Source organism: Jaculus jaculus, chromosome 9 (genome assembly GCF_020740685.1).
Source record: "Jaculus jaculus isolate mJacJac1 chromosome 9, mJacJac1.mat.Y.cur, whole genome shotgun sequence".
NCBI lineage: Eukaryota > Metazoa > Chordata > Mammalia > Rodentia > Dipodidae > Jaculus > Jaculus jaculus.
In genome coordinates, this window is record NC_059110.1 from 95,121,709 (window position 1) to 95,144,439 (window position 22,731).

General features: G+C 47.8%; 2 protein-coding genes across 9 annotated transcripts in view; one reads left to right on the forward strand and one right to left on the reverse strand.

Moving 5' to 3' along the window:
- Nucleotides 1–422: 422 nt before the first annotated feature.
- On the reverse strand, nt 423–3,134 carry Pigw (phosphatidylinositol glycan anchor biosynthesis class W). Of its 4 annotated transcripts, none has more exons than XM_045158678.1 (2): nt 3,116–3,134; nt 423–2,096 (listed from the first exon to the last, which is right to left on the reverse strand). In XM_045158678.1, the coding sequence occupies exon 2, from the start codon at nt 2,086–2,088 to the stop codon at nt 580–582; it is 1,509 nt and encodes a 502-aa protein (XP_045014613.1). In that variant the 5' UTR covers nt 2,089–2,096; nt 3,116–3,134; the 3' UTR covers nt 423–579. The 4 variants fall into 4 exon arrangements, with proteins under 4 accessions (XP_045014613.1, XP_045014612.1, XP_045014614.1 ...); XM_045158677.1 differs by lacking the exon at nt 3,116–3,134 and adding an exon at nt 2,836–3,057; XM_045158679.1 differs by lacking the exon at nt 3,116–3,134 and adding an exon at nt 2,886–3,005.
- A 461-nt stretch (nt 3,135–3,595) lies between these two features.
- Myo19 (myosin XIX) overlaps nt 3,596–22,731 on the forward strand; it is a 32,704-nt gene continuing 13,568 nt past the window's right edge. For 3 of the 5 annotated variants that reach the window (XM_045158620.1, XM_045158622.1, XR_006638926.1), the window contains exons 1-12: nt 3,596–3,714; nt 6,052–6,180; nt 9,270–9,408; nt 9,737–9,885; nt 11,510–11,623; nt 17,191–17,323; nt 18,030–18,099; nt 18,782–18,884; nt 19,661–19,757; nt 19,866–19,942; nt 21,533–21,623; nt 22,379–22,550. In XM_045158620.1, coding sequence (XP_045014555.1) covers nt 6,169–6,180; nt 9,270–9,408; nt 9,737–9,885; nt 11,510–11,623; nt 17,191–17,323; nt 18,030–18,099; nt 18,782–18,884; nt 19,661–19,757; nt 19,866–19,942; nt 21,533–21,623; nt 22,379–22,550 — 1,157 coding nt within the window. In that variant the 5' untranslated portion in view covers nt 3,596–3,714; nt 6,052–6,168. Of the gene's footprint in view, nt 3,715–6,051; nt 6,181–6,362; nt 6,379–9,269; nt 9,409–9,736; nt 9,886–11,509; nt 11,624–17,190; nt 17,324–18,029; nt 18,100–18,781; nt 18,885–19,660; nt 19,758–19,865; nt 19,943–21,532; nt 21,624–22,289; nt 22,551–22,731 lie in introns of those variants that run through there. The other 2 variants (XM_045158623.1, XM_045158621.1) reach the window with 2 other exon arrangements.

The window sequence follows — 22,731 nt, forward strand, 5'->3', positions numbered from 1 at the left end:
ATATCCCATGGTAATTCCCTCCCTCCCCACCCCCACACTGAAACTAGTTTTATAATAAAATATGGTTAAGACTGAGTTGCTAAAACCACATTTCTGGATTGGAGAGATGGCTCAGTGGTTAAGGGGCTTGCCTTCAGATAGCCTAAGGTCCCGAGTTTGATTCCCCAGTATCCACAGAAAGCCAGATGCACAAAGTGACACATATATTTGTAGTTTGTCTGCAGTGGCTGGAGGCCCTGGCACATATATTCTCTTTGTCTTATTTTTAAGTTAATTTTATTTTTTTATTTACTTGACAGAGAAAGAGGGAGAGAGAGAGAATGGGCACACCAGAGCCTCCAACTACTGCAAATGAACTCCAGGCAATGCACCCCCTTGTGCATCTGGCTGACATGGGTCCTGGGGAATCAAACCTGGGTTCTTTGGCTTTGCAGGCAAATGCCTTAACCACTAGGCCATCCCTCCAGCCCTCTGTCTTCTCTCTCTGCTTGCAAATAGATAATAAATATTTTTTAAAACACCACATTTCCTTCACATTTATTTATTCCCCACTCAGTGTTGTTCAGCTCCTACCACTGATCAAAATTTTATAATTTTCCCTTGCAAATAAAGTATATATATAACCAAACAGTTAATAAACATATAAAAACCAAGGATAAGTAAGGCCCACAAGGTACTACTGTGTAATGTATCCACTGTCAAGTTGATGAGGCCAGTTGTTATATTTGACAGCAAGAAAAAAAGTAGCTGGTTTCTGTTCAGAGCTGTAATTAAACAAAGACAGAGTTCCCTTTTTTCAGCTTCTAGCACTAGAGATCCAGAATGCTTTGTATTTGTAGCAGGCAACTGGCTAAGTTTCCAAGAACATGGTACTAGAGCCCCTTTAATTAGAAATTTGGCAAAACTCAAAATTATATCACTTAGTAATAAACAACTAAGAAGCATCAGGCTAGAAGCAGTTATCCACATACAAAAGGCTAAGTTGGCCATTCTTCGAGATACCACCTCAACATTCACTTGAACTACATGAAGAGCTATGAAGAAGCTGACAGCTACTAGTAAAAGACCAGACGCTACTTTCATCCAGTCTCGGATATGTGTTCTCTTCTTCAGCACACACAGCCCTGTTTGTACACCAGCCATGTGTATTGCCACATACCCCAGCGTCGAGATTATTCCTTCTCGGTTGGCATTTAAGAAACCGACCCTTGTGCCACTGCCATCAGTGCCATACAAAATTAACCTCTTGAGTGGGGTAAGGTCAAGGGCTAGCTGGTATAACACAGCAATGCTGATGGCCACGATCCAGGATTTATCCAAGGGGAAAATGATCAATAGCAGTGATGTCACCAATTTCACAACTATGATGGTAAAGAAAAAGTTCCAGTGAACTCCATACTCAGTCACATGTTCCTGATAATCTATGGATTTTGTAAGAACTAACCGTCCCACTCCGAGGACGACTAATGGCCAAACAGAGTATAATGATTTTCTAAAATAATTCAATCTGAACCCATCTATATGTTTTCTTCTGACCTCTGGACAAACCATGGCAGTCCCAAAAATAAATCCACCTACTCCAAAATCCATTGCCCCGGTCCCATAAAGCTCAGTTTTGGCAAGTCTTCTGGGGAAAAGTGGGAAGTCCACAGCCAAAATGGCAATTGCAGTAAATACACTGTTAATGACACGGTAGCAGGTGATGACTGGATTGTGATCTGATTCTAGGCTGATTGTCAAGAATTTTTCAAGGATTTTCTGAACAGGCACTCTGGCATAGCAAGTCCTCCTCTGGTATATCTGATAGAACAGCCACGCCCCACAGGCAAGTATAGTGAGATGCTCAATGAGGACAAATGAAGACAATATGGTCAAGGTGGTCACCAGGGGGACAATGAGAACAACAAAGTCAAGGAAGAATCTCGTTCTCCAGGTGTGTGAAAAAGAACACAAGTGCTGCGAGAAAATGATCAGGAGGCCTCTGCACAGGATGCAGAACGCAGGGAAGCACAAGCCCTGCGTGACTTCCAGTACGCTAGTTCCATTGAGGTTACTGACAAAAGCTTCTTTCACCTGCTTTTGATACATTTTTCTTCCTGTGAAAACAGTAAAGGAACAGATTTGTGGAAAGCAACATTCTTGTGAAACTGGTATATACCTATGTAACTAGCTGGATTTTACTCATTTCTAGGTTTCAGAGCAGACCTTGAGGCCCTAGGGGTTATAATTCAGGGACAGAATTTCTGTCCTCTGATTCTCCTAGAATTGTGGAGGAAAGCTGACATTGATGCATTAGACAACGCCAGGGGAAGTTACAAAATTACTGACAGCTTTATTTGTCAGTATATAAAGGCAGGCTCAAAAGTAAATTTGAAAGCCAAATGTACCCCACACCTGTAATCCCAGTACTAGGGAAGGGGAGGCAGATCAGGAGTTAAAGGTCATACTCCTTGGCTACATAGTGACTTACAGACCAGCACACCTCCCCCCCGAAAAAAAACTAAGAAAATAAACTTGGAATATAATCCAAATGGTGTCACAGCTAGGAATTTCTACTATAAAGCATAATGTAGCATATATTGTGAAATCTTTAATGAAAGATGAGTACATACTGACTAAAATCCTACAGCGGAAGAGAGAAGTTTTGACTTACTTTGGACTCAGTGTTCTTGGATTTCTTTTCAGAGCCTCTCTGAACCTACAACACAGGGGGACAAACTGCCAAGAGCCGAGCCCCGAGTCTAGCTGGTACCCTACGGCATGGGCACGTTTCCCTCATTTTCAGACGAAGGTGCAAGTTAGCAGAACGAACGAATACCACACACAGCACATTACCAGAGTTGGTAGTTTTCTTCCTATGGGCTACGAGATACTCTGCCACGCACCAGTGTCTGAAAAGTGGCACGCTGGGAGCGCACACCCGTTGGCAAGACATGGAGCCCCGCACACGGCGTACCACCCCAGGAAGCAGCACGTGCGGCCGGCTCGGGCCCCGCTCAGGTATCCGCTCCAGGCCGGTCACGGCCGGGCCCGGCTCCTTCCCCACATCGCCGCCTCAAGCGGAACAGGCCGCGGGGGTCCCCGTGCGCCCGGGGGGACGCGGTTCCCACCGCACCTGCGGGACGCGGCCGCTTCCGCCTCGCCAGCGGCGCTTCCGGCCCGGGCGGCGCAGCCTGCTCTTCCGGGCCGGCAGATTCCGCGCGGCCGCGCGCGCCGCCTCCTTTCTTGCCCCGCGCGTTGGGCTCGCGCGCGGCACGCCCGGGTCGTGGCCATGGGCCGGCCCGCGAGCGCGGCAGCCCCTGCGGGGGAGGCCAGGGCCCGTGGGGCAGAGCGCGCCCCCACGGCCCTGCGAGCGCCCCGGGGGGGGGGGTCCCGCGAGGCCGTGCGCTCCCCCGCCCCGGAACGCGGGAGGCCACCCGAGTCCCGACCCATCCCACCACCACCCCCGCCCGGGGAGGAGGAGCCCAGCCGGCCTCCCTGGCCAGCCCACGTGCGCCCGGCAGGCCCGCCCCAGGGGAGGAGCCCGGCCGGCGCCGGGCCACTCAGCCCGAGCGGCCGCCAGCCCGGGGGCGACCGGCTCCCTCCTCCTCCTCCTCCTCCTCCTCCTCCTCCTCCTCCCCCGGTCTCTTCCCGCCGCCTCCGCCGGCAGAACCGCGCTTCCAGTCGGCCCGGGCAGGGGGGACTGCATGCTCGGAGGCTCGGGCCGAGGGACCGGTGAGTGCCACCCCACGCCCCAAACCCAAGCCGGAGCTCTCCACGGCCCGGAGCGGGTGGGGGGCCAGCTTGCCCCGTAAGTGGTGTTGGAAGGTAGCATTTCCCCCGCCCCGTCTCTAAATCTGCATTCCTCTCCCCTCTTCTGCTGACCCTCTCGTGTCCCAGGGAAAGGTAGCCTAGCTAGCCCCAAACAAGGACCTTTCACGGTCACTTTCCCGCTCACCGGCACTGGCGGGGGGGGCTTCCGAGCGATCGCACCCGGTTGACAGTCTGGGTCCGGACATCCGTCCCTCTCGCTGTCGGACCCAGGGACCATAGCAGGCTTTAGGGGAGCCGTTCCCTTGACTTTAGGGTCCTATCCACTCTTCCCCGCTGTCGGGTGCTTCTTTCTGGAGAACAGAATCCCTGCTCTAGGCACCACAGGCACATGTCGGTACCCGAAGTCCTGGTTCCCGCCAGGAACCTGTGGCCAGGCGGTGATTGGCTTCCCGGACCCCAGTCCAGCTCTTCCCCACGTCTGCCCTCCCTTTGTCCTTCAAGCCCCAAAAGAAACTGAGGCCCGGCGAGCTGGAGCTGATGATCAGGTTGCCACTTGATTTGATTCGGTGTGTTCCACCTATCATTACTCGCGTCTGCCCACTGTGGTCACGCCCTTTCCAGAAATTCTTGGTGGTAACCGCCTAAGGAGGGAGAACTGGAGGAAACTGCTCTGATCCCACTTGACTCCAGCTGGAAGCAGATGCTGCGTGGTAATAAGTAGGAGTTTCTAAGGTCTCTCACTTGGTGCTTACCCATATTCATTTCCGCCCTGTGAGATCTGAGTACTATTACTCCGTATGTATAATGAGGTTTAGGGAGCTGTGATGAGCCCCAGGAAGATTTTTGAGCTTTGAATGTTAACCCTCCACCCTGTTGTATGCAATGGACCACATTCAGAAGATGAGCTTCCAGTTAAGGGAATTTTGTTCTCCTTCAGTGTCCTCTATTTGGATGACCCAAGGAGTCCAGAGGGAAGGTGTCCAGCACAGTCCTGAAATTAACCCTTTTCTGCTTAACTTTTCCCTTTTCCAGTTTCCATGGATGCTCCTGTCCCTGGGTTCCTTAAAGATTCAGTGTGTTCAGAGCCTCAATAAATCTCTACCTGGGTTACTCCATTACAGATGCCCTTCATCTCTCTTTGCTGGGGGAAGGATTTAGGCTGACTGAGGGTCACTTGCCATTTTTCAGAGACTGGCTTGATCCTAGTCTCATAACACCACCTCAGATGGACTCCCTTCCTTGAATCTCAGCATTTTTTATTTATTTGAAACAAGGTCTCCTAGTGTAGCCTAGGCAGGCCTCAAACTGAGATCCTATGACCTCGGCCTCTTGAGTGCTGGACATCACAGATGGGTGCCACCACTCCATTTGAATCCCACCTTCCTTTTTTTTTTAAAAAAAATTTTTACTTATATACTTGAGAGTGGCAGACAGAAAGAAAGAGGCAGATAGAGGATGGGTGTGCCAGGGCCTCCACCCACTGCAAACGAACTCCAGACACATGCACCCCCCCTTGTGCATCTGGCTAACATGGGCCCTGGGGAATCGAGCCTCAAAACAGGTTCCTTAGGCTTCATAGGCAAGTGCTTAACTGTTAAGCCATCTCTCCAGCCCGAATCTCAGCTTCTTGACACTGGACCACTCCACCTGACGAGCGTTCCCAGATGGGTTATCCACCTTCGCTGTAATGCTAACACTCACCCTCAGTGATACTCAGATTTGTATTTTGTGCCGGGCTTTGAGGCTTTGAAACCATGATCTCACTGACCTTTTACTACCACTCCCTGTGAAGTATGTTTAACTACCCCATTTTCAAGGTGAAGTTTGAGGTTGGTGATAGTGTTTCCCCAAGGCCACACACCCATCTGATAGCTGAACCACAATTTCCTACTCATAAAACAGCTTACCTGGCACATCAGAAACTGACTTCAGGCCTGCTGGCTACACTTAAGTAGGACATTTCTGTCTAATAGAGAAGAGAGTTCAGAAGACTGTCTATCCAGAGTCCCATCTTCCACAATATACCCAGATTTGTAGTCCCACCCCAACCTTAACCTTAAAGCTAATAAAACTAGCCTTTGACTTGTGCTATAAAAGTAGCCCAGGGAATCTCTGGAGGCGCTCATCAAAGTTTGCCCTGTTCCTAATTGGCACGGGAAAGGACAGACTCTCACTCTCTGCCCAGACCTGCCCTGGTTCTCATTTTGGTTCCTCCTGCTTGGTAGGAGGAGTAGGAATGAGTCACCCTGGAGAAGCCCTCACCTGTGTATGGCTTTTGTCTTCTGTCTCATGGTACAGGCTTGGGGGTGACTATGAGATTGCTTCAGATCTGAGCCCTCTACTGGAGCCATGGCCTCATGATCCCACTTGTGCCCGTGATCCAGAACAACCCTGGCTGACCACACTTAATGCAGGATGCTCCAGCAGGTAACCCTCAGCCTGACAGAGTCCAGGCCTCAAGCACCAGCGTTTTGCTTATCATACTGAAGAACCCAGTGTTCTTACTTGGAAGGACAGGAAAGCCCCCATTTGTTCTTTCCTTGTCAGGTAGTCACTCCAGTGCTCTTCCGGATACCTAATTTGAATGTCTCCTGCTGTGGCTCTTTGTTCTTTTCCTTGTAACTGGTAAGGTGAAGAGGGAAAGGAATCTAGGGCACTTTGATGACCAGAGCAGAGGGAATCCTGACAGGTGCCTGCCAGGCTGTTTGGTTGAAGCACCGGGAGTGTTCATTGAAGCTGAGCTTTAAGGAACAAGAAGGAATTAGTCAAGCGGAAAAGGAAATCATGCAGCTTAGGCAAACAGGTCAGCCTGTACAGAAATGCCAGAGAAGGTGACCTGTGTGGGATTCTAATGAATGGCTCACAGGCACCATGAAACCTGCCCTTCCACCAGACCTCTGCCCCTCTAAAAGGGTATTGTCCTTGGTCTGTAGGATGTGAAGCCATGCTTCACTGTGGAGCACTATCTCATACACGTATCACCCTTCATACCCATAGCTCCTGGTCCACAGCACACTGAAATCCTACTTAACTGTCACCCCACTCTAGGGTATTCAATGTGAGGCGTGCCCTCAAGATGTTTGCGGTTAAGTGAGATTCAGGGGGATAACCAAGTGTGGGACTAGCAGCCTCAGAGAAGCCGCGGTAGATTTGCTAGTTGAACTGCTTTCCATTTGTCACGTGAAACAAGTTTTGGAGACTAGAGAAGTAGGACAGTTGTCTACTCTGGGCTTGGTATTAGTTGTAAGTTTTTCTTGCTGTAAGAGTAGCAATGTTTACTATAACCACACCAGTGGCTGCTCTGTGCGGAGCCCTTCTCATCTAGTAGTCGCCACGCTTGTGCAATTCTGTTTAATCTTCACAACCTCCGTGAGAAAGACAAAGCAGTGGCAGCTGCGGAGATAGTTCAGCAGAGAAGAACAGCTACTGTGCAAATCGGAGGGCCTGTGTGCAGTCCCCACGCCCATGTCAAACTGGGCATGGCCCTGCACACCTGTACCCCAATTCTGAGGGAGGCAGCTACAGGAAAATTGCTGGGGCTCATTGGTCAGTCAGTGTGACTGAAAATGGCAGTACCAGATTCAGTGTCTCAAAGGAATTTCCCAATGTTCTGCTCTGGCCACTGCATGCATGTGCACTGGGCGTGTGTATCTGCACACAAGTGCATAACACTGTACACATCCCCCACCCCAAACAGAAAGATCTAGTATTATATACGATACAGTGCCATTACGTCCCCCTTTTGGAAGTAAAGTTTAAAAGGTTAAATGACTGACTAAAGGTCATATTCATTATCAGGAATTTGGAAAAAAAAATTGAAAACTCAAATTATCCATAATCCAAAAAAACATTTTAGAGAATATATTAGTTCCCTTCCCTCCCTCCCTCTTTGTTGTCGCTGTTTTTTTTTTTGGGGGGGGGTTCCGAGGTAGGGTCTCACTCTAGCCCAGGCTGACCTGGAATTCACTATGGAGTCTCAGGGTAGCCTTGAACTCATGGCAATCCCCCTACCTCTGCTTCCCAAATGCTGGGATTAACAGCATGCACCACCATTCCCAGCTGTTGTTGCTGTATTGAGACAAGGTCTTGCTGTGCAGCTGTGGATGGCCTGGTACTTGCCTAGATGGTCTTGAATTCCTAGTAGTTCTGTCTCAGCCTCCCAAGTGCTAGGGGATCATGTCCAGCAATAACTGCTACTTCTTTTGGCATATTCCTCATGCCTTTCTAAACCCTTTATATATATATGCTTTTGTGTATCTGTGAGACAGGAACACTCACATTCCCATTTTAGAGATGACGAAAAGAGGTTAAGATACATAAGATTATACAGCTGATTTATGGTGGACTCGGGCTTCAAACCCAGGCAATCCAGCTTTCATTTTTCTTTTATTGTCAGTACTGGGGATTGGACCTGGGGCCTCACCCATGCTAGGTCAGCACCATGCCATTTAACTATGTCCCCAAGCTGCTTTTTTTTTTTTTTTTTTTTTTTTTTTTCGAGGTAAGGTCTCACTCTAGCCCAGCCTGACCTGGAATGCACTCCTTAGTCTCAGGCTAGCCTTGAACTCACAGTGATCTTCCTACCTCTGCCTCCCAAGTGCTGGGATTAAAGGCATGTGTCATCACGCCTGGCTCTTTTCGCTTTTTTGTTTCGAGGCAAAGGTCTCACTAAATTGCCCAGGATGTGCTTAAACTTAATACTCTTGCTTCAGCCTCCTGAGTAGCTGCTATCAACAGGTCTGTGGCAAGCTCGGTAGCCTTGCTTTCACATCCAGGCTCTTGAGCATTAGATTCAGCTCAGCTGCCTCTGGTTAGATAAAGATTCCATGAATTGTAGCTGGGTTGGTGAGTAGGTTCTTACTCTCCCCACCCTCCCCTTTCTTTTATTTCTTCACCTTCCTCCCTCGCTGCATTTAGTTTTGCTAGTTACTCTAGAGAACAAGAGCCTGCCTTGTGTTTTCTGGTGGGCCTGAGGCACCTTTGGAATAGACTCATCGCTGTGTCATTCAAGTGAAACTTGCCACCTTGGCTTGTTTCCTGGGATTTGAGCTATTGGAATTTACCATACCTATTGGAAACTTACACATGTGTTCTCAGAGACCTCAGCCGTCACAAGCAGAGTTCAGCCAGGTGCCTGTCTTCTCCTCCTCTTGGGAACAACAGCCCCTCCTTTTTGGGTCCTGTAAGTCTGTTAGCCTATAACCTGAAAGCTGACTTGGCTGGAGCTCATGACAGAAGAGATGGTAAGGCATATATGTACACAGTTTGCAAGGCCCTGACCAAGTGCTTTGTATGTTTCTTCTTCCCAGTATCCCTGTAAGCTGGGTTTATTTTCCTTTATTTATAAATTAACATGCCGTAGCTCAGAGAGGTGAAGTGAATTGCCCAGGCTCTCAAGACTAGTAAGTAGCAGAGCTGAAATGTGAGACCTGTTCCTTGTCCTCTGCTGGCTCTGCCCTTGTTAGCTGTCAGCTATCCTGAGTGCCATCTCTCACAGCCCCTGTGTTCTGCTCCAGGTACATGGACACAGTTCAGGCTCTGATGCCCAAAGCAGGGCATCCCTCAGAGGAGACCTGCAGGACTTCTTGGGTGGGGAGGCCCCGCTGCACCAGCTGGAAGATCTCACCAAGGTGAATCCTGTGACACTGGAGACAGGTATGGGCCCTCCACTCCTAGAGTGCCATTCCAGGAGGGTGGACGGGCAATGAAGGTATCCAGCTCAGCTGCCCCAGTTCAGACCAGGCATCCAGACACCTGACCTGGCCTCTGCCCCAGGGAGCACAGCAGCTGCTCCTGGGTTCCCTAGGGCAGGCTGTGCTCCAGATTTGGAGTTTGTCTTAATTAGACCTTGTATCTATTCATCAGGGAGCTATGGGGATCTAATGGCACTTTGCTAATTACAGAGAGAGTACTGCTCCACAGATACGTGCCTGTGTTTTGCCTATATTTGAGCCAGACTTTACTAACGGCATCTTTGCCTCAGTCCTCAGGTGCCTGCAGGCCCGGTACATGGCAGACATATTCTACACCAATGCTGGCTGCACCCTGGTAGCTCTGAACCCCTTCAAGCCCATCCCTGAGCTCTATACACCTGAGCTGATGCAAGAGTACCATGTTGCACCTCAACCACAGGTAAGGCTGGATTGCTTCTTGTAGCCTCAGGTCTCCCTAGCCTCCACCTAAGCTTCCCTGTCCTTGCCCATCTATTTCCCAGTCATACAGTTCTTCAAAGCCTGCTGATACACTAGCCCTGTCTGACAGGAACGCTCAAAAATTTGGACACATAACTGATTTAAGGGCAGAAGGTACAAAGTAGAGGACAAACAAATATTTATTTAATTGAGATCGGAATATAAAATAGAAACATATAGAACAAGGGTTTTCTTAACTAGGTATAGTAGTGGTATAGGAATTCCAGAGGTATATTTCTTTTTTTTTTTGTTTGTTTTTTTGTTTTTTTGTTTTTATAGAGTCTCACACTAACCAAAGCTGATCCAGAACTCACTGTAGTCCCAGGCTGGTCCCGAACTCACAGCAGTCCTCCTACCTCTGCCTCCCAAATGTTGAGATTAAAGGCATGTGCCACCATGCCCGACTACAGAGGTATATTTATAGATTTAACTATGCTTTTATGAGACTGGCACACTAGCCACTGCACTAATGAAGCACCTTATGTTTTTAGAAAAGGATTGTCCTTGAATGTTCAGCACATATTTATCTGTAGTAAGAATAAATTATTCTTGTACTGAGAATAGAATAAATTGGGGGATGGGAAGAGGTGTAGGCAGGGAATGTTAGAGTGTTTCATGTGTTTCAGGGGAAGCAAGAGAATGCTTGGTAGCAAGAGGGAGGCTAGGGAAAAGAAGCAGTGCATGAGGATAGGAAGATGAACCCACCACAGCAGTTTGTGAGGGGCCAAAACAACATAGCAGGCAGAGTCTGCATACTGCCTCATTCAAATGGAGGTGAGCCTGGGAGCAAAGCCCCTGGAGAAGTGATGAGAGTGAAGGAGGCAGAAAGAATACTTCGGAGCTTTTTAACCAGTCCAGATGAAAGTGGGCTGGGGTAAGGACAAGCAGAGAGAGGGGCAGCACTGACAACATCCTGAGTGGGTGCCTGTGCCCTTGGAAAGCTGTATGTGACCATTGCTGATTAGGCTGGTGAGGTACAGTATAGATGGCCTAGCCCTTCAGAAATTTACTCATGGGAAGTATAAAGTGGAATCCACGGATATCTGTCCTGAGGCTGCATCAGACCCACTGTCTGCCCTCTCCTCAAAATCAAAAGCCAAATCATGGTCCCCTCCCTTTCCCCAAACCACATTTGATGCCAGCACCTTGAGGATAGCATGGCTTTGGGATTCACCTCACATGCATATACTTACTGAAGACCTTAGCAGGTTGTTATTAACCCTCTTTTAAGTGTAGCTACCTAACATAGACTTCTTAAGTGGTAACATTTTTTTGCAAATTGTACAGTACAATAACAAAATAATAAGTAGCATAATAAAACCACTGAAGAAAATAAAATGAGAGCCCAAGGTGTTGATGTCATACAGTGCTCAGCACCAGCACTGCTTCCGGGCTGGGAACATAAATGAGTAGATCCACCATAGCAGTTCCACAGTTGGGCCTCACACTGGCACCCAGGAAAGCTTTCTAGATGAAAAGATGCTGTTGGCAGCCTCTCATCTGAGCTGTCATTGGATCAACCACTCTTTGAAAATAGATTTTCACACGACCTTCCACTGTTTCAGACACTCAAGCCCCATATCTTCACTGTGGGTGAGCAGACCTACAGGAATGTGAAGAGCCTGATTGAGCCAGTCAACCAGTCCATCGTGGTCAGTGGAGAAAGTGGTGCTGGAAAGGTAGGAGTGTTACTTTCCCATCCTGACAGGTCATACCCAGGGTGGCCAGAAAGGCAGGGGTGGAGCTACCTGTCATTCACAAATAGGCTGCCCAAAGCAGGGAGCCAGTCAATGTGCCATGATGGGCAAGCACTTTGCCAGAAGTCTACTGCTAGCTCTGCTGCCCTCCTGGGAGATAACTTTCTCTCTATGCCTTTTCTTTCTCATTGAAGGTCTCTGCCAACTCTAGCACCTCTAGAAACAGCAATTAGCTGTTGGGGATTCCAACATAGTCATTAAGGGCATACCAGAATGATACTTAGTGTCTGCAAACCTCTCACTTGTAAAATGAGAGGTCCGAATGGAGGACCAACACCTGACTCATAGAGCCTCTGTGAGAGTTAAGTGTTGTCTGATGTGATGGTGCAGTGTGTACCTGGAATCCCAGGACTCAGAAGGCTGACGTAGGATTGTAAACCAGCCTGGGCTACGTAGTTAGACCCTATCAACAAATATAAATAACATAAAGGAACCAGCACACAGAGCACTTGGCACATAGCAGTGCTCCTCTAAAGCTGTCTGCTGTGACTATGGAAAAGAGATTCTTCGAGTGTACTGTCAGACCGCTGTGGTTGTCAGTGGTAGCAAGAACAGTGCATTGGACCAGATGTGTCAGAGGCCCCGAAGCTTCTGGTATGGCTATGAGGCCTGAGATAGCAGAACCACAGCAGGTGAGACACACTGTTGCATAAGGATAAACGAGGAGTTTTGCAGCTAGTCAGAGGAGGTTCACCACCTGCTTGCCAAGTCTTACCCTCTGCCTCACCCTTTCTACTGCACTTCTACTTCACGAGGGATTCTTTGGAACATAAACTATATTTGCCTACACTTGTATGCACACACTGCTGCATGCTGAGCACCTGGCCCAAGATGCATGCATCCAGAGCTCAGTAACCTGTGAGTAGCCACTGTTGCCATAGACTGAGTCTTTCTTTCTCCCTCCCTCCCTCCCTCCTTCCCTCCCTCCCTCCTTTCCTTCCTTCCTCCCTCCCTCTCTCTTTCTCTCTCTCTTCCTTTCTTTTTTTCTTCCCCTAGTCTTTGTAATATGGAGGAGTAAACCCAGAACCTTACTGTACAAATGCTAACAGTGAGCTACATCCCTCAGTCTTTAGTTTTTTAAATTTTGAGATAGTCTCAATAAGTTGACTGGTCTGGCCTTGAACTCATTACATAGCTCAGGAAGATCCCAAACTTTTAAAACTTTTAACTTATTTTTAATATATGCTAAGTAAGTACATAGTTTTAGAAAATCAAGCAACATTGCAAGAATTAAATTTTTCTGGGCTGGGGAGATGGCTTAACAGTTAAGCACTTGCCTGTGAAGCTTAAGTACCCCAGTTCAAGGCTCGACTCCCCAGGACCCACATTAGCCAGATGCACAAGGGGGCGCATGCAACTGGAGTTTGCAGTGGCTAGAAGCCCTGGTGTGCCCACTCTCCCCCCCCCTCTCTCTCTCTCTCTCTGCCTCTTTTTCTCTCTGTCTGTTGCTCTCAAATAAATAAATAAAAATAAAAAGCAAAAAAAGAAAAAAGAAAAAAAAGAAATTTTTCTGTTCTTTTTTTTTTTTTCAAGGTAGGGTCTCATTCTAACCCAGATTGACCTGGAATTCAATATGTAGTCTCAGGCTGGCCTCAAATTCACAGCAGACCTCCTACCTATGCCTCCCAGTGTTAGAATTAAAGGCATGCACCAAAAGGAGAAAGAAAATCAGATGGCCCATATTTCTCAACTCTCAATTTATTTGGGTGTTTACATCTGTGTTTACAAACCCCATGTTTTTATTATTACTGACTTAAGTTTTGGTCCTTATCTTTTCACTTCCTACTTAAGTAAGGGTTTAGTATTTCCCTCTTTCATTCCTCAAGGCAGGGTGTCATGTAACCCGACTTGACTTCCTGATTCACCTGGCTCCACTTCCCAAATGTTGGGATTACGGGTGTGTGCCACCCTGTCCAGCTTACATTTCTTTCTCTTCCTTAATTTTCTTTTCCCTCTTCTTAATATTTGTCCCATTTATTTTATTTTATTTTATTTATTTGAGGGAGGGGGGACAAATAGAGAGAGAGAATGGGCACACCAGGGCCTCTAGCCACTGCAAGTAAACTCCAGACACACACACCACCTTGTGCATCTGGCAAATGTGGGTACTGGGAAATTGGACCTGGGTCCTTAGGCTTTGCAGGCAAGCACCTTAACCACTAAGCAATCTCTCCAGCCCCCATTTTTTTTAATTACTTAGTATTACCTACTATTAATTTATTATCAGACTTGTCACCAAAGCTAGAACCTATCTAACAAACTGGCAAACAAATCAAATGCTTTTTATCCCCCTGGATACAGCCCTTGGATTCCTTGCTCTTGTCACCCTGCTAACTGCCTAGGCCTCCTTCTGCAAGGAGCTTCTCTGCTTCACACTGGGGGTGCCCAGGTTCTCTAGCCTGTGACAAATCCTCTGTTCCTGGAGTCCGTGGCTTCTTCGTTTGTTGCCTTGTTGTTGTTTTTTTTTTTTTTGGTTGTTGTTGTTTGGTTGGTTTTGTTTTTTTCAACGCAGGATCTCACTCTAGCCCAGGCTGACCTGAAATTCACTCTGTAGTCTCAGGGTGGCCTCGAGCTCATGGAGATCCTCCTTCCTTTGCCTCCCGAGTGCTGGGATTAAAGGCGTGCGCCACCATGCCCGGCTTGCTGCCTTAGTTTTATATAACACATTCTTCAGTGGCTTCCTGAAAAAGTTACCTGGCATACAAATTCTTGAATGGTTGCACATCTGAAAATGTTCACTATGCTTCAAGTTTGCTGTTTTATCTGGGCTTTTGTAATTACAGACTGCAAATTATTTTCTTTCCAAATTTAGTTTTATTCTTACATGTTCTTTGTGTGTTCTTGAGAGCCCTAGTCTGTTATAGTGATTTGTTCTTTTCGTGCTCTAGAATCTCTTAGTGTGATCCTTCTTATGCACAAAAAACAAAACTAATAGTTCTGTGTCTTTACGTGGTATTTTTTCACTAACTGTGCTGGGTGCTTTGTGAAGTTTTTTTTTTATATATTATTTTATTTTGAGGCGTGATACTGGAAATTGAACTTAGGATCTCACACATAATAAGCAAGCATTGTACCACTGAGTTATAGCCCCAACCCTCTTTACTTTTTCACCCAAGGTCCCACAAAGTTGACCAGGCTGGCAGTGAACGTGCTAGATTCCTGTTTTGGCCTCCTGAATAGCTAAGGTTATAGGCTTGCATTACCAGACCATGTTTATGAGGATCTGTTTTAGCTAGAAACTCATGTATTTTTGTTGAGGGTAATTTTCACCCCCACCCCCTCACAGGTAGGGTCTCACTCTAGCCCAGTCTGACCCAGAACTCACTTTAGACCCAGACTAGTTATCCTCTTATCTCATCCTCCTGTATACTGGAACTAAAGGTGTGTACCAACATACCTGGCCATATTTTTGTATTATCTAATACGTCTTTCCATTTTCTCTTTCTGGAATTTTACCAGTGGAAAATTTGATTGTCTTAATTTTGCTTGTCTCTCTTGTTTTCCCACTTCTTAATATTTCTTTTTAAAATATTTCTGTGTGTATATATAATCTTTTTTTGGTCCAAATTTCTATTCTTTTGCATTTTAAATTATATTTATTTAGAGATAGGATCTCACACAGTTCAGGCTGACCTGGAAAATTCTATGTACCTGAAAATCAACTTCTGATCCTAGTATTGGGATACAGGTACGCATGTGGTGGTGCTAGGGCTCAGACCCAGGCCTTCCTGCATGCTATGCAAGCTGTCTACCAACTGGACTATAACCCAGTGCCTTGATTTTTTTTTTTTTGGCAAGGAGAAAGAGAGACAGAGAGAGAGGAAATGGGTGCACCAGGACCTCTTGCTACAGCAAGTGAACCCCAGGTGCAAGTGTCACCTTGTGCATCTGGCTTTACATGGATACTGGGGAATTGAACCTGGGCTGTCAGGCTTTGCTAAGAAATGCCTTTAACCACTAAACCATTTCTCCAGCCCCTCTTGAAGTTTAATTTCCCCCAGAATCTGAATTTTTAGTGCTCTTTCATATTCTCTATATGTTATTTCCCTCCAGCACATCCGATTTTCATTTCAGAGATTTAATATCCTCTCTGCTTTGAGGCAGGGTCTTATGTGGCCAAGGCTGTCTTTGAACCCCTGATCTCCTGCCTCCGCCTCCTAAGTGCTGGGATTACAGGTGTGCACCATTATGCCCAGCTCTTCTGTTCCTTTTTTTTTTTTGGTTTATTTTTATTTACTTGAGAGTGACAGAGAAAGAGGCAGAGAGAGAGAATGGGCACGCCAGGGCCTCCAGCCACTGCAAACGAATTCCAGATGTGTGTGCCCCTTTGTGCATCTGGCTAATGTGGGACCTGGGGAATCGAGCCTCGAACCGGGGTCCTTAGGCTTCACAGGCAAGTGCTTAACCGCTAAGCCATCTCTCCAGCCCTTCTGTTCCTTTTTTAAGAATGTTTTATGTTTTTATTTGCAAGCAGAGAGAGAGAGTATGTGTATGCAAGGGTCTCTAGCCAATGAAAATAAACTCCAGATGCATGTGTTACCTTGTGTATCTGGCTTACAGGGAATCAAACCCAGGTCCTTTAGGCTTTACAAGCAAGCGCCTTAACTGCTGAGCCATCGCTCCAGCCATCTTCTCTTATTTTTGAGTATATTCTATGATTTTTTCACTTGTCGTCTTATTGCATTGGCTCTGTTTCCAATTCCCTTTCTTTTGTTATGATATTTGTAAAAGTTTATCAGGTAACTAATACTCCTTGAATGTCTCTTCATATCTAAAAATAAAGCATTAAAATTGATTAGGTTCTATTCCCCAGAACCCACATAAGCCAGATGTACAAGGTGGGACATGCATCTGGAGTCCATTTGCAATGGCTGGATGCCCTGGCACACCCATTGTCTCTCTTTCTCTCTCTCATAAATATTTTTTAAAAATAGCTGTATAAGCCAAGCATGGTGGCACACGCCTTTAATCCCAGCACTTGGGAGGCAGCGGTAGGAGGATCACCATGAATTTGAGGCCACCCTGAGACTACATAGTGAATTACAGGTCAGCCTGAGCTAGAGTGAGACCCTGCCTCAAAAAACCAAAAAATAAAAATAAAAATAGCTGTCTAATTATGTCTGCATCTCTAGGGTTTGTAAAATACTTAGGATTTGTAAGAAAGCCTCCCATGGAGTAATCAGTATTAGCTGTGAAGCCTCAGAGATGCAGAATGATCAGCCCAGGTCAAGGGAATTGTCCCTTTTCTACTTCAGCCCCCAGCCCTCCTTTATTCTTGGTACATTCTCTGGAGCTGAGAGTAGAGGTGGATACCCCCATTTCACGGTTGGGGAGTGCCTTGCCCAAGGCCACAGTTAAATTTGTCATTCATGTAGTTGGTTGGCAACACATACGATATAAGAAAGAGCTCTTCTAGAGGGGGTCACTCCCTCAGGCTCGTTAGTGGGGGGGACATGTGCACATCTCCCACAGGGCTATTTTTGTTGCAGACATGGACATCCCGCTGCCTAATGAAGTTCTACGCAGTGGTGGCGGCCTCACCCACTTCCTGGGAGAGCCACAGGATCTCAGAGAGGATTGAACAACGGATCCTGAACTCCAACCCTGTCATGGAAGCATTCGGTAAGCTCAGCCTCGTCTACACAGTACTCCAGTCCCACTTCCTCTGGGATTTGCCACTCTCAGGGAGAGGGCAGTGCTTTATTACCTTGACCCCACACTCCTCCTCCCAGATCCTCCTCAGCTTCCTTCTACTAGAACTGCTGTCAGGCTGGGCATGGACCTCAATACTGGGGCACTTGCTTTGCAAGGTTGGGTGCCAAAAGTGAACAATACAGGTGATGCCATTTGGCCATCTCCTTCCCTCCAGCCTAGGCACATGGAACAGTGATCTGGAGAGGACCTAGGGCTCATCTACTCCAAATCTCGTCTTTCCATTCTTTTCCTGATGCCCCAGAGAAGGTCTGTCTGCCTAAGGAGGTGCAGCAATTAGTGTCCATGTTGGGACTAGAGCCCAGATATTGTGTCTTATATCTAAAGCCAATAGTAACATCCTATTTATCACCTCTTCCTGTTGAATAAAGTCCTGACTACCTAGGCTTGCTCATCCAAGTTCCCTTGCCAGAAAGTTCTGCTAGCTTTCCTGAACCCCACTTGCTGAAGCCTGAGTGACCTTTCCCTAGTTCTAAGCCTATGATTTGGAAACTGACAAAAGGTCCTTTAAGTAACTGGAGGACAGGGACCTGGTCCCAGTAGACTTGCAGCCACCATGGCCTGTGGGAACTCTGCAAAGCTAGGGGACTGGAATAAACACAGGTGTGATCTCTAGGGAATGCGTGTACCCTGAGGAATAACAACAGCAGTCGCTTTGGGAAGTTCATCCAGCTCCAGCTAAACAGGTAATAACTACTGCCACCCAGCCATCACATGAGAGGGTACAGCTAGGATTGAAATTTCCTTGAGCAGTCACCAGCCTGGGCTGCTGTCATGGGGAAAACTCCATTGCTAACATGTATGTGTATAGGGCTCTTCAGCTCGTGAACCCCGCACTGGATCTTTCAACTAGAGAGCTATAGCTACTGCAGCCAGTGCTCTTGTCATGGCCCTTATGCGCCTTCTGGCTTCCAGCCTTACCCAGGAGCTTTTTGTTAAATTGCTACCTCTTTGAGGTATAACCTTGAGCTTGAAACTAGGGCATCTGCTACTGCCTTGAAATGAGACAGAAGTGATATACAGACGCCTTGGCCATGCCCACCTGAACTAGATGCAGGAGAATGTCCCAGAATACCCGAGGACATTCTGAGATTTTCTTGTGGTTGCTTGGTTGGTTGGTTGAATTTGTTCATTTATTTATGATGTAGCCCAGGCTGACCTAGAACTTGCTATGCAGCTGAGGATGACATTGATTTTATGGTCCTCATACCTCAATCCCAAGTGCTTCAGATATAGGCATTCATTCATCACACACCCAAGGTGGTTTGTCTTGGTGGGAGTGCTAGGTGGTAGTCTGGTGTCCAGTTAATGCTTATAAATGACTATAGAATGAAGGGATAATAATGGGCTCCTGCCTTGGTGTGCCAGAGCGCAGCAGATGACGGGAGCTGCAGTCCAGACCTACCTCCTAGAGAAAACACGTGTGACCTGCCAGGCCTCCAGCGAAAGGAACTTCCACATCTTCTACCAGGTCTGTGTCAGGCACAACGTTCTGTGTCAAGATGCAGAGTAGGGGCCTCTTAACTCCCTGGAAGTTTTGGCCTACAGTTGTGTTTTACCTCCTGTCAAACCAAAATGTCATTGAAGCTGGGACTCCATCTCTCCCCCCAACCCCTCTCTTTAATGAGAGAAAGGGGCAGGGAGGGAGGGAGAGAATTGGCACACCAGGGCCCCCAGCCACTGCAATTGAACTCCAGTTGCATGCATATCCTTGTGTGCATGTGCGACATTACAAGCTTGCTTCACTGCGTCTGGCTAATGTGGGACCTAGAGAGTTGAACATGAGTCCTTAGGCTTCACAGGCAAGTGCCTAAACCACTAAGCCATCTCTTCAGCCCAGGACTTCATCTCTTAATGGAAGCTGCATCACCCTCATCAGAGTGAACACTCTTCTAGAATGGAACTAACAGCATGGGGGCTGCCCAGTACGTGTGCCGCTTCCTCAGACTAGGTTTCTCCACTGTAAGGATAGCAGGTTTCCCTTGCTTTCAGACTGGAAGTGTCTTTGGGCAAGCGGCTATGCCTCTTCAGTCAAAAGAACTCTCCAGATTGGAGTTGTGATTTCGGATCAGCCTGCAGGCCTCCCCTACAGGGTTTGTTGGTTCGGTTGGAGACGTCAGGACCATGCTGCTTCCTTTGCCCTGGGCTTGCCCCAGCTTCTCTGCAGGGACCTTGTACTGCCATTTCTCATTCTTTCCAACCCCAGACCTAAAGAGGCTTGGGCTTTTCTCCCACCCCTCCCCACAGATCTGCAAAGGAGCCACCAAGGACGAGCGGCTCCAGTGGCACCTCCCTGAGGATGCTACCTTTTCCTGGCTGCCCAACTCACAGAGGACTTTGGAAGGTAGGAGGCACCTCTCCAGTGCCCCAGACTGCCCAACAGCTCCACCTGTTCTGCCCAAGACTTGCCCCTGCTGACCACTGGGCTATGTATGACATGGATTCTTTTCAGAGGATTGTTTCGAGGTGACCAGAGAGGCCATGCTTCATTTGGGCATCGACACCCCAACCCAGAACAACATCTTTAAGGTCAGAATAAAATCCATACCACTTACACCTGCAGGAAGATAGACAGCCCTCAGCCCTTTTATGGTCATTCCTGGACTTGGGATTGTCTTTCCATCAGCATCTAGGACTTCAGACCCCCTGTACCATCTCCAGTGAGCTGGTCACCCCTCTGCAGGGAGCCTAGAAACAAGTATTGAGCCATGGGGACAGAGATACAGTACACAGTACTCAGGTACAGAGCACAACACAGTGGCCCACAGAACCAGAGAGCAAGGATCGTAGGTCAGTTTTTACTGCAGTAACAAAAATAATACCCCCTTCACATGTTTATTTCATACTTTACTATTTAAAAACTATGTTTGAACCTCTTAGCTCACTTAATTTTATTAACAGTCTAGTGTGTTGAGATGATTTCCATTTTATGTTTGAGAAAATCAAATGTAAACTTCACAAGGTTAGACACCACTCAGTGACAAAGGAAGTTTGTTCCAGGTACAGTCATTCTAAATGCTTCCCCCTCTTCCTCCTCTTCCTCCACCTTTTTCCCTGCCTCTTCTTCTTGGAGCCCAGTGAACTCCTCTCATCCCCATTGGTGTTCTCCTTTCTGCCTTTGCTGACAGACAACTCCCTCCTTGCTCTTCACTTCCTCACCACCACCACCACTACCCCCCCCCCAGAACAACAGGAAGGGATAAGCAGGATAGGCTGGCAGCAGGGGTGGAGAAGCCACTTCAGGGAGATGGCAGTACAGTGAGAATTAATGCCCCCAGAGGGAGGCTGCTCAAGAAGGTAGGGTGTCATACCCAGAATGGATGGTGCCAGGTAATATACCATGTAAAGCCATGATACTATATGGAAACAAGCCCAGGATAAGTGAACAGCACTACAAGTGCTATTTTGCGGGTGAAATAGCCTTAGCCACACTTCTTACTGGGCACAGCTGCCCTCTTCTGTGGTAGGTGTGGCAAGACAGCAGTGCCAGAGGGATCTTGTTCTCTTAGTATGAAGCCCAGGCTTTGTCAAGTTGCTGGACAAGTTAGGGATCCTTCTTTCCATAGCCCCTGGGGTCTTAACCTTACTGATCATTGAAGGTAAGGCAGAAGGGTGGCACTTGCTGCATAGAGACCAGGATTACAGCTCCTCCAAGCTGGGCCATCCTAAGCCCAGCAGTGCTGCAAAAGGGGCCCTGGAATTCAGAGTCAACCCCCCTAGCAAACACAGAAATAGCTCTTGCCCACAGCCAACAGGAACAGAATGCTACATGGTCAGTTCTTGAGAGTCAGGGGTAGGGGATAGATGGCAGATGGACATAAGACTCACTGGCTCCTGAGAGGTGCCTGAAGTCTGGTCACTTGGGCTCCCATCCTGCCTCTCCACCAGCTTTGGATTGACCTACCCCATCTCTGTCATGGGCATCTTCATGGCAAGTGCCTCACAGTGTGTTGAGATTAAATGATGGGATGCTATGACTTGTGTGGAATCCTGTCTGGCAGATAGACACAATGGGGCAATATCAGGAGCTGCTCTTCTTCCTCTGTTGTCATGACTGTTCAGCAGGAGGGCTCAGCTGTTTCCGGTCTCATCTTCCTCACCATCCCTTCTGCCCCTCAGGTCCTAGCTGGACTGCTACACCTTGGCAATATCCAGTTTGCTACCTCAGAGGACGAAGCCCAGCCCTGCCAACTGATGAACGATGCCAAGTGTGAGAGGCAGGAGTAAGGGAGTAGGGTGGCTCTGTCAGGAAAGTAGCTGATGGTGGAATGAGGTGGGAGTTTGGAGGGCAAAATGTTGAGTCTGCCATCTTGAATTAAGTCATCTGTTGTAGGGCCTGGCCTGCATTATTTACTCCTGATGCCTCTCTGCTGAGGGAGACACTATTGTCTCCATCTTACAAATGAGAAGATTGAGGGTCAGAGGGTTCATAAAGTGATGCACACCCCACATAGTATGTGGGTTCGAGTCTTACTCAAGCCAGTTAGGGAGACTGCTTCAGTTACCTTCTTGTTGCTGACACAAAGCACCTGACCAAAAGCACCGATGGGAGGAAAATGTTTATTTTGGCATACAGACTCAAGGGGAAGCTCCAATGATGGCAGGGGAAAAGTGGCATGAGCAGAGGGTGGACCTCACCCATGGCCAACATTAGGTTGATAACAGCAGCAGGGGAGTGTGTCAAACACTCAAGGGGAAGCTGGCTATAACATCCCTATCAGCACTAACTCCTCCAAGAGTCTCCAGTTCTCAAATTGCCACCAGCTGGGGACCAAGCATTCAGAGTACATGAGTTTATGAAGAACACCTAGTTCAAACAATCACAGAGGCCTTAAGCAAGTCTGTGGCCATTAGAACCTAGGTTTCCTGTGTCCAGTTAGGCGAATCATGGTTCTACTGTGACATGCCTCATGAGGAGGACTGTAAGATGGAGGGCACTTGCCTGAGGACAACATGCCCTCCCAGTCTCTGTCAGGACATCAGCCTGGCTGCTGCAGCTCCCAGAGGACATGCTGGTGAAGACACTACAGATTCGAACCATCAGAGCAGGCAGGCAACAGCAAGTGTTCCAGAAGCCCTGCTCCCAAGCTGAGTGTGACACCCGCAGAGACTGTCTGGCCAAAGTCGTCTATGCACAGTGAGTGTTTCCTCTGGATGCTACCCTCCCCACGGGTTCTTGGATTTTTCTGGGGTTGGACCAGACACAGATGTTGATGCAGGACCAGGGGGAGGCCAGATAAAGCAGACCAGTTGCTAACACCCTTGAGGACACCAGGTCAGGGCTCCCAGATTTGCTCTGAACAGTGCCCTTGGCCTCT

Bases quoted from the DNA above. Each gene is read 5' to 3' on its own strand.
- Pigw (XM_045158677.1), bottom strand. From the start codon at position 2,935: ATGTCTTGCCAACGGGTGTGCGCTCCCAGCGTGCCACTTTTCAGACAC. The intron at 2,097-2,835 runs GTAATGTGCTGT...CTGTTTTCACAG, and splicing joins GAAGAAAACTACCAACTCTG to GAAGAAAAATGTATCAAAAG.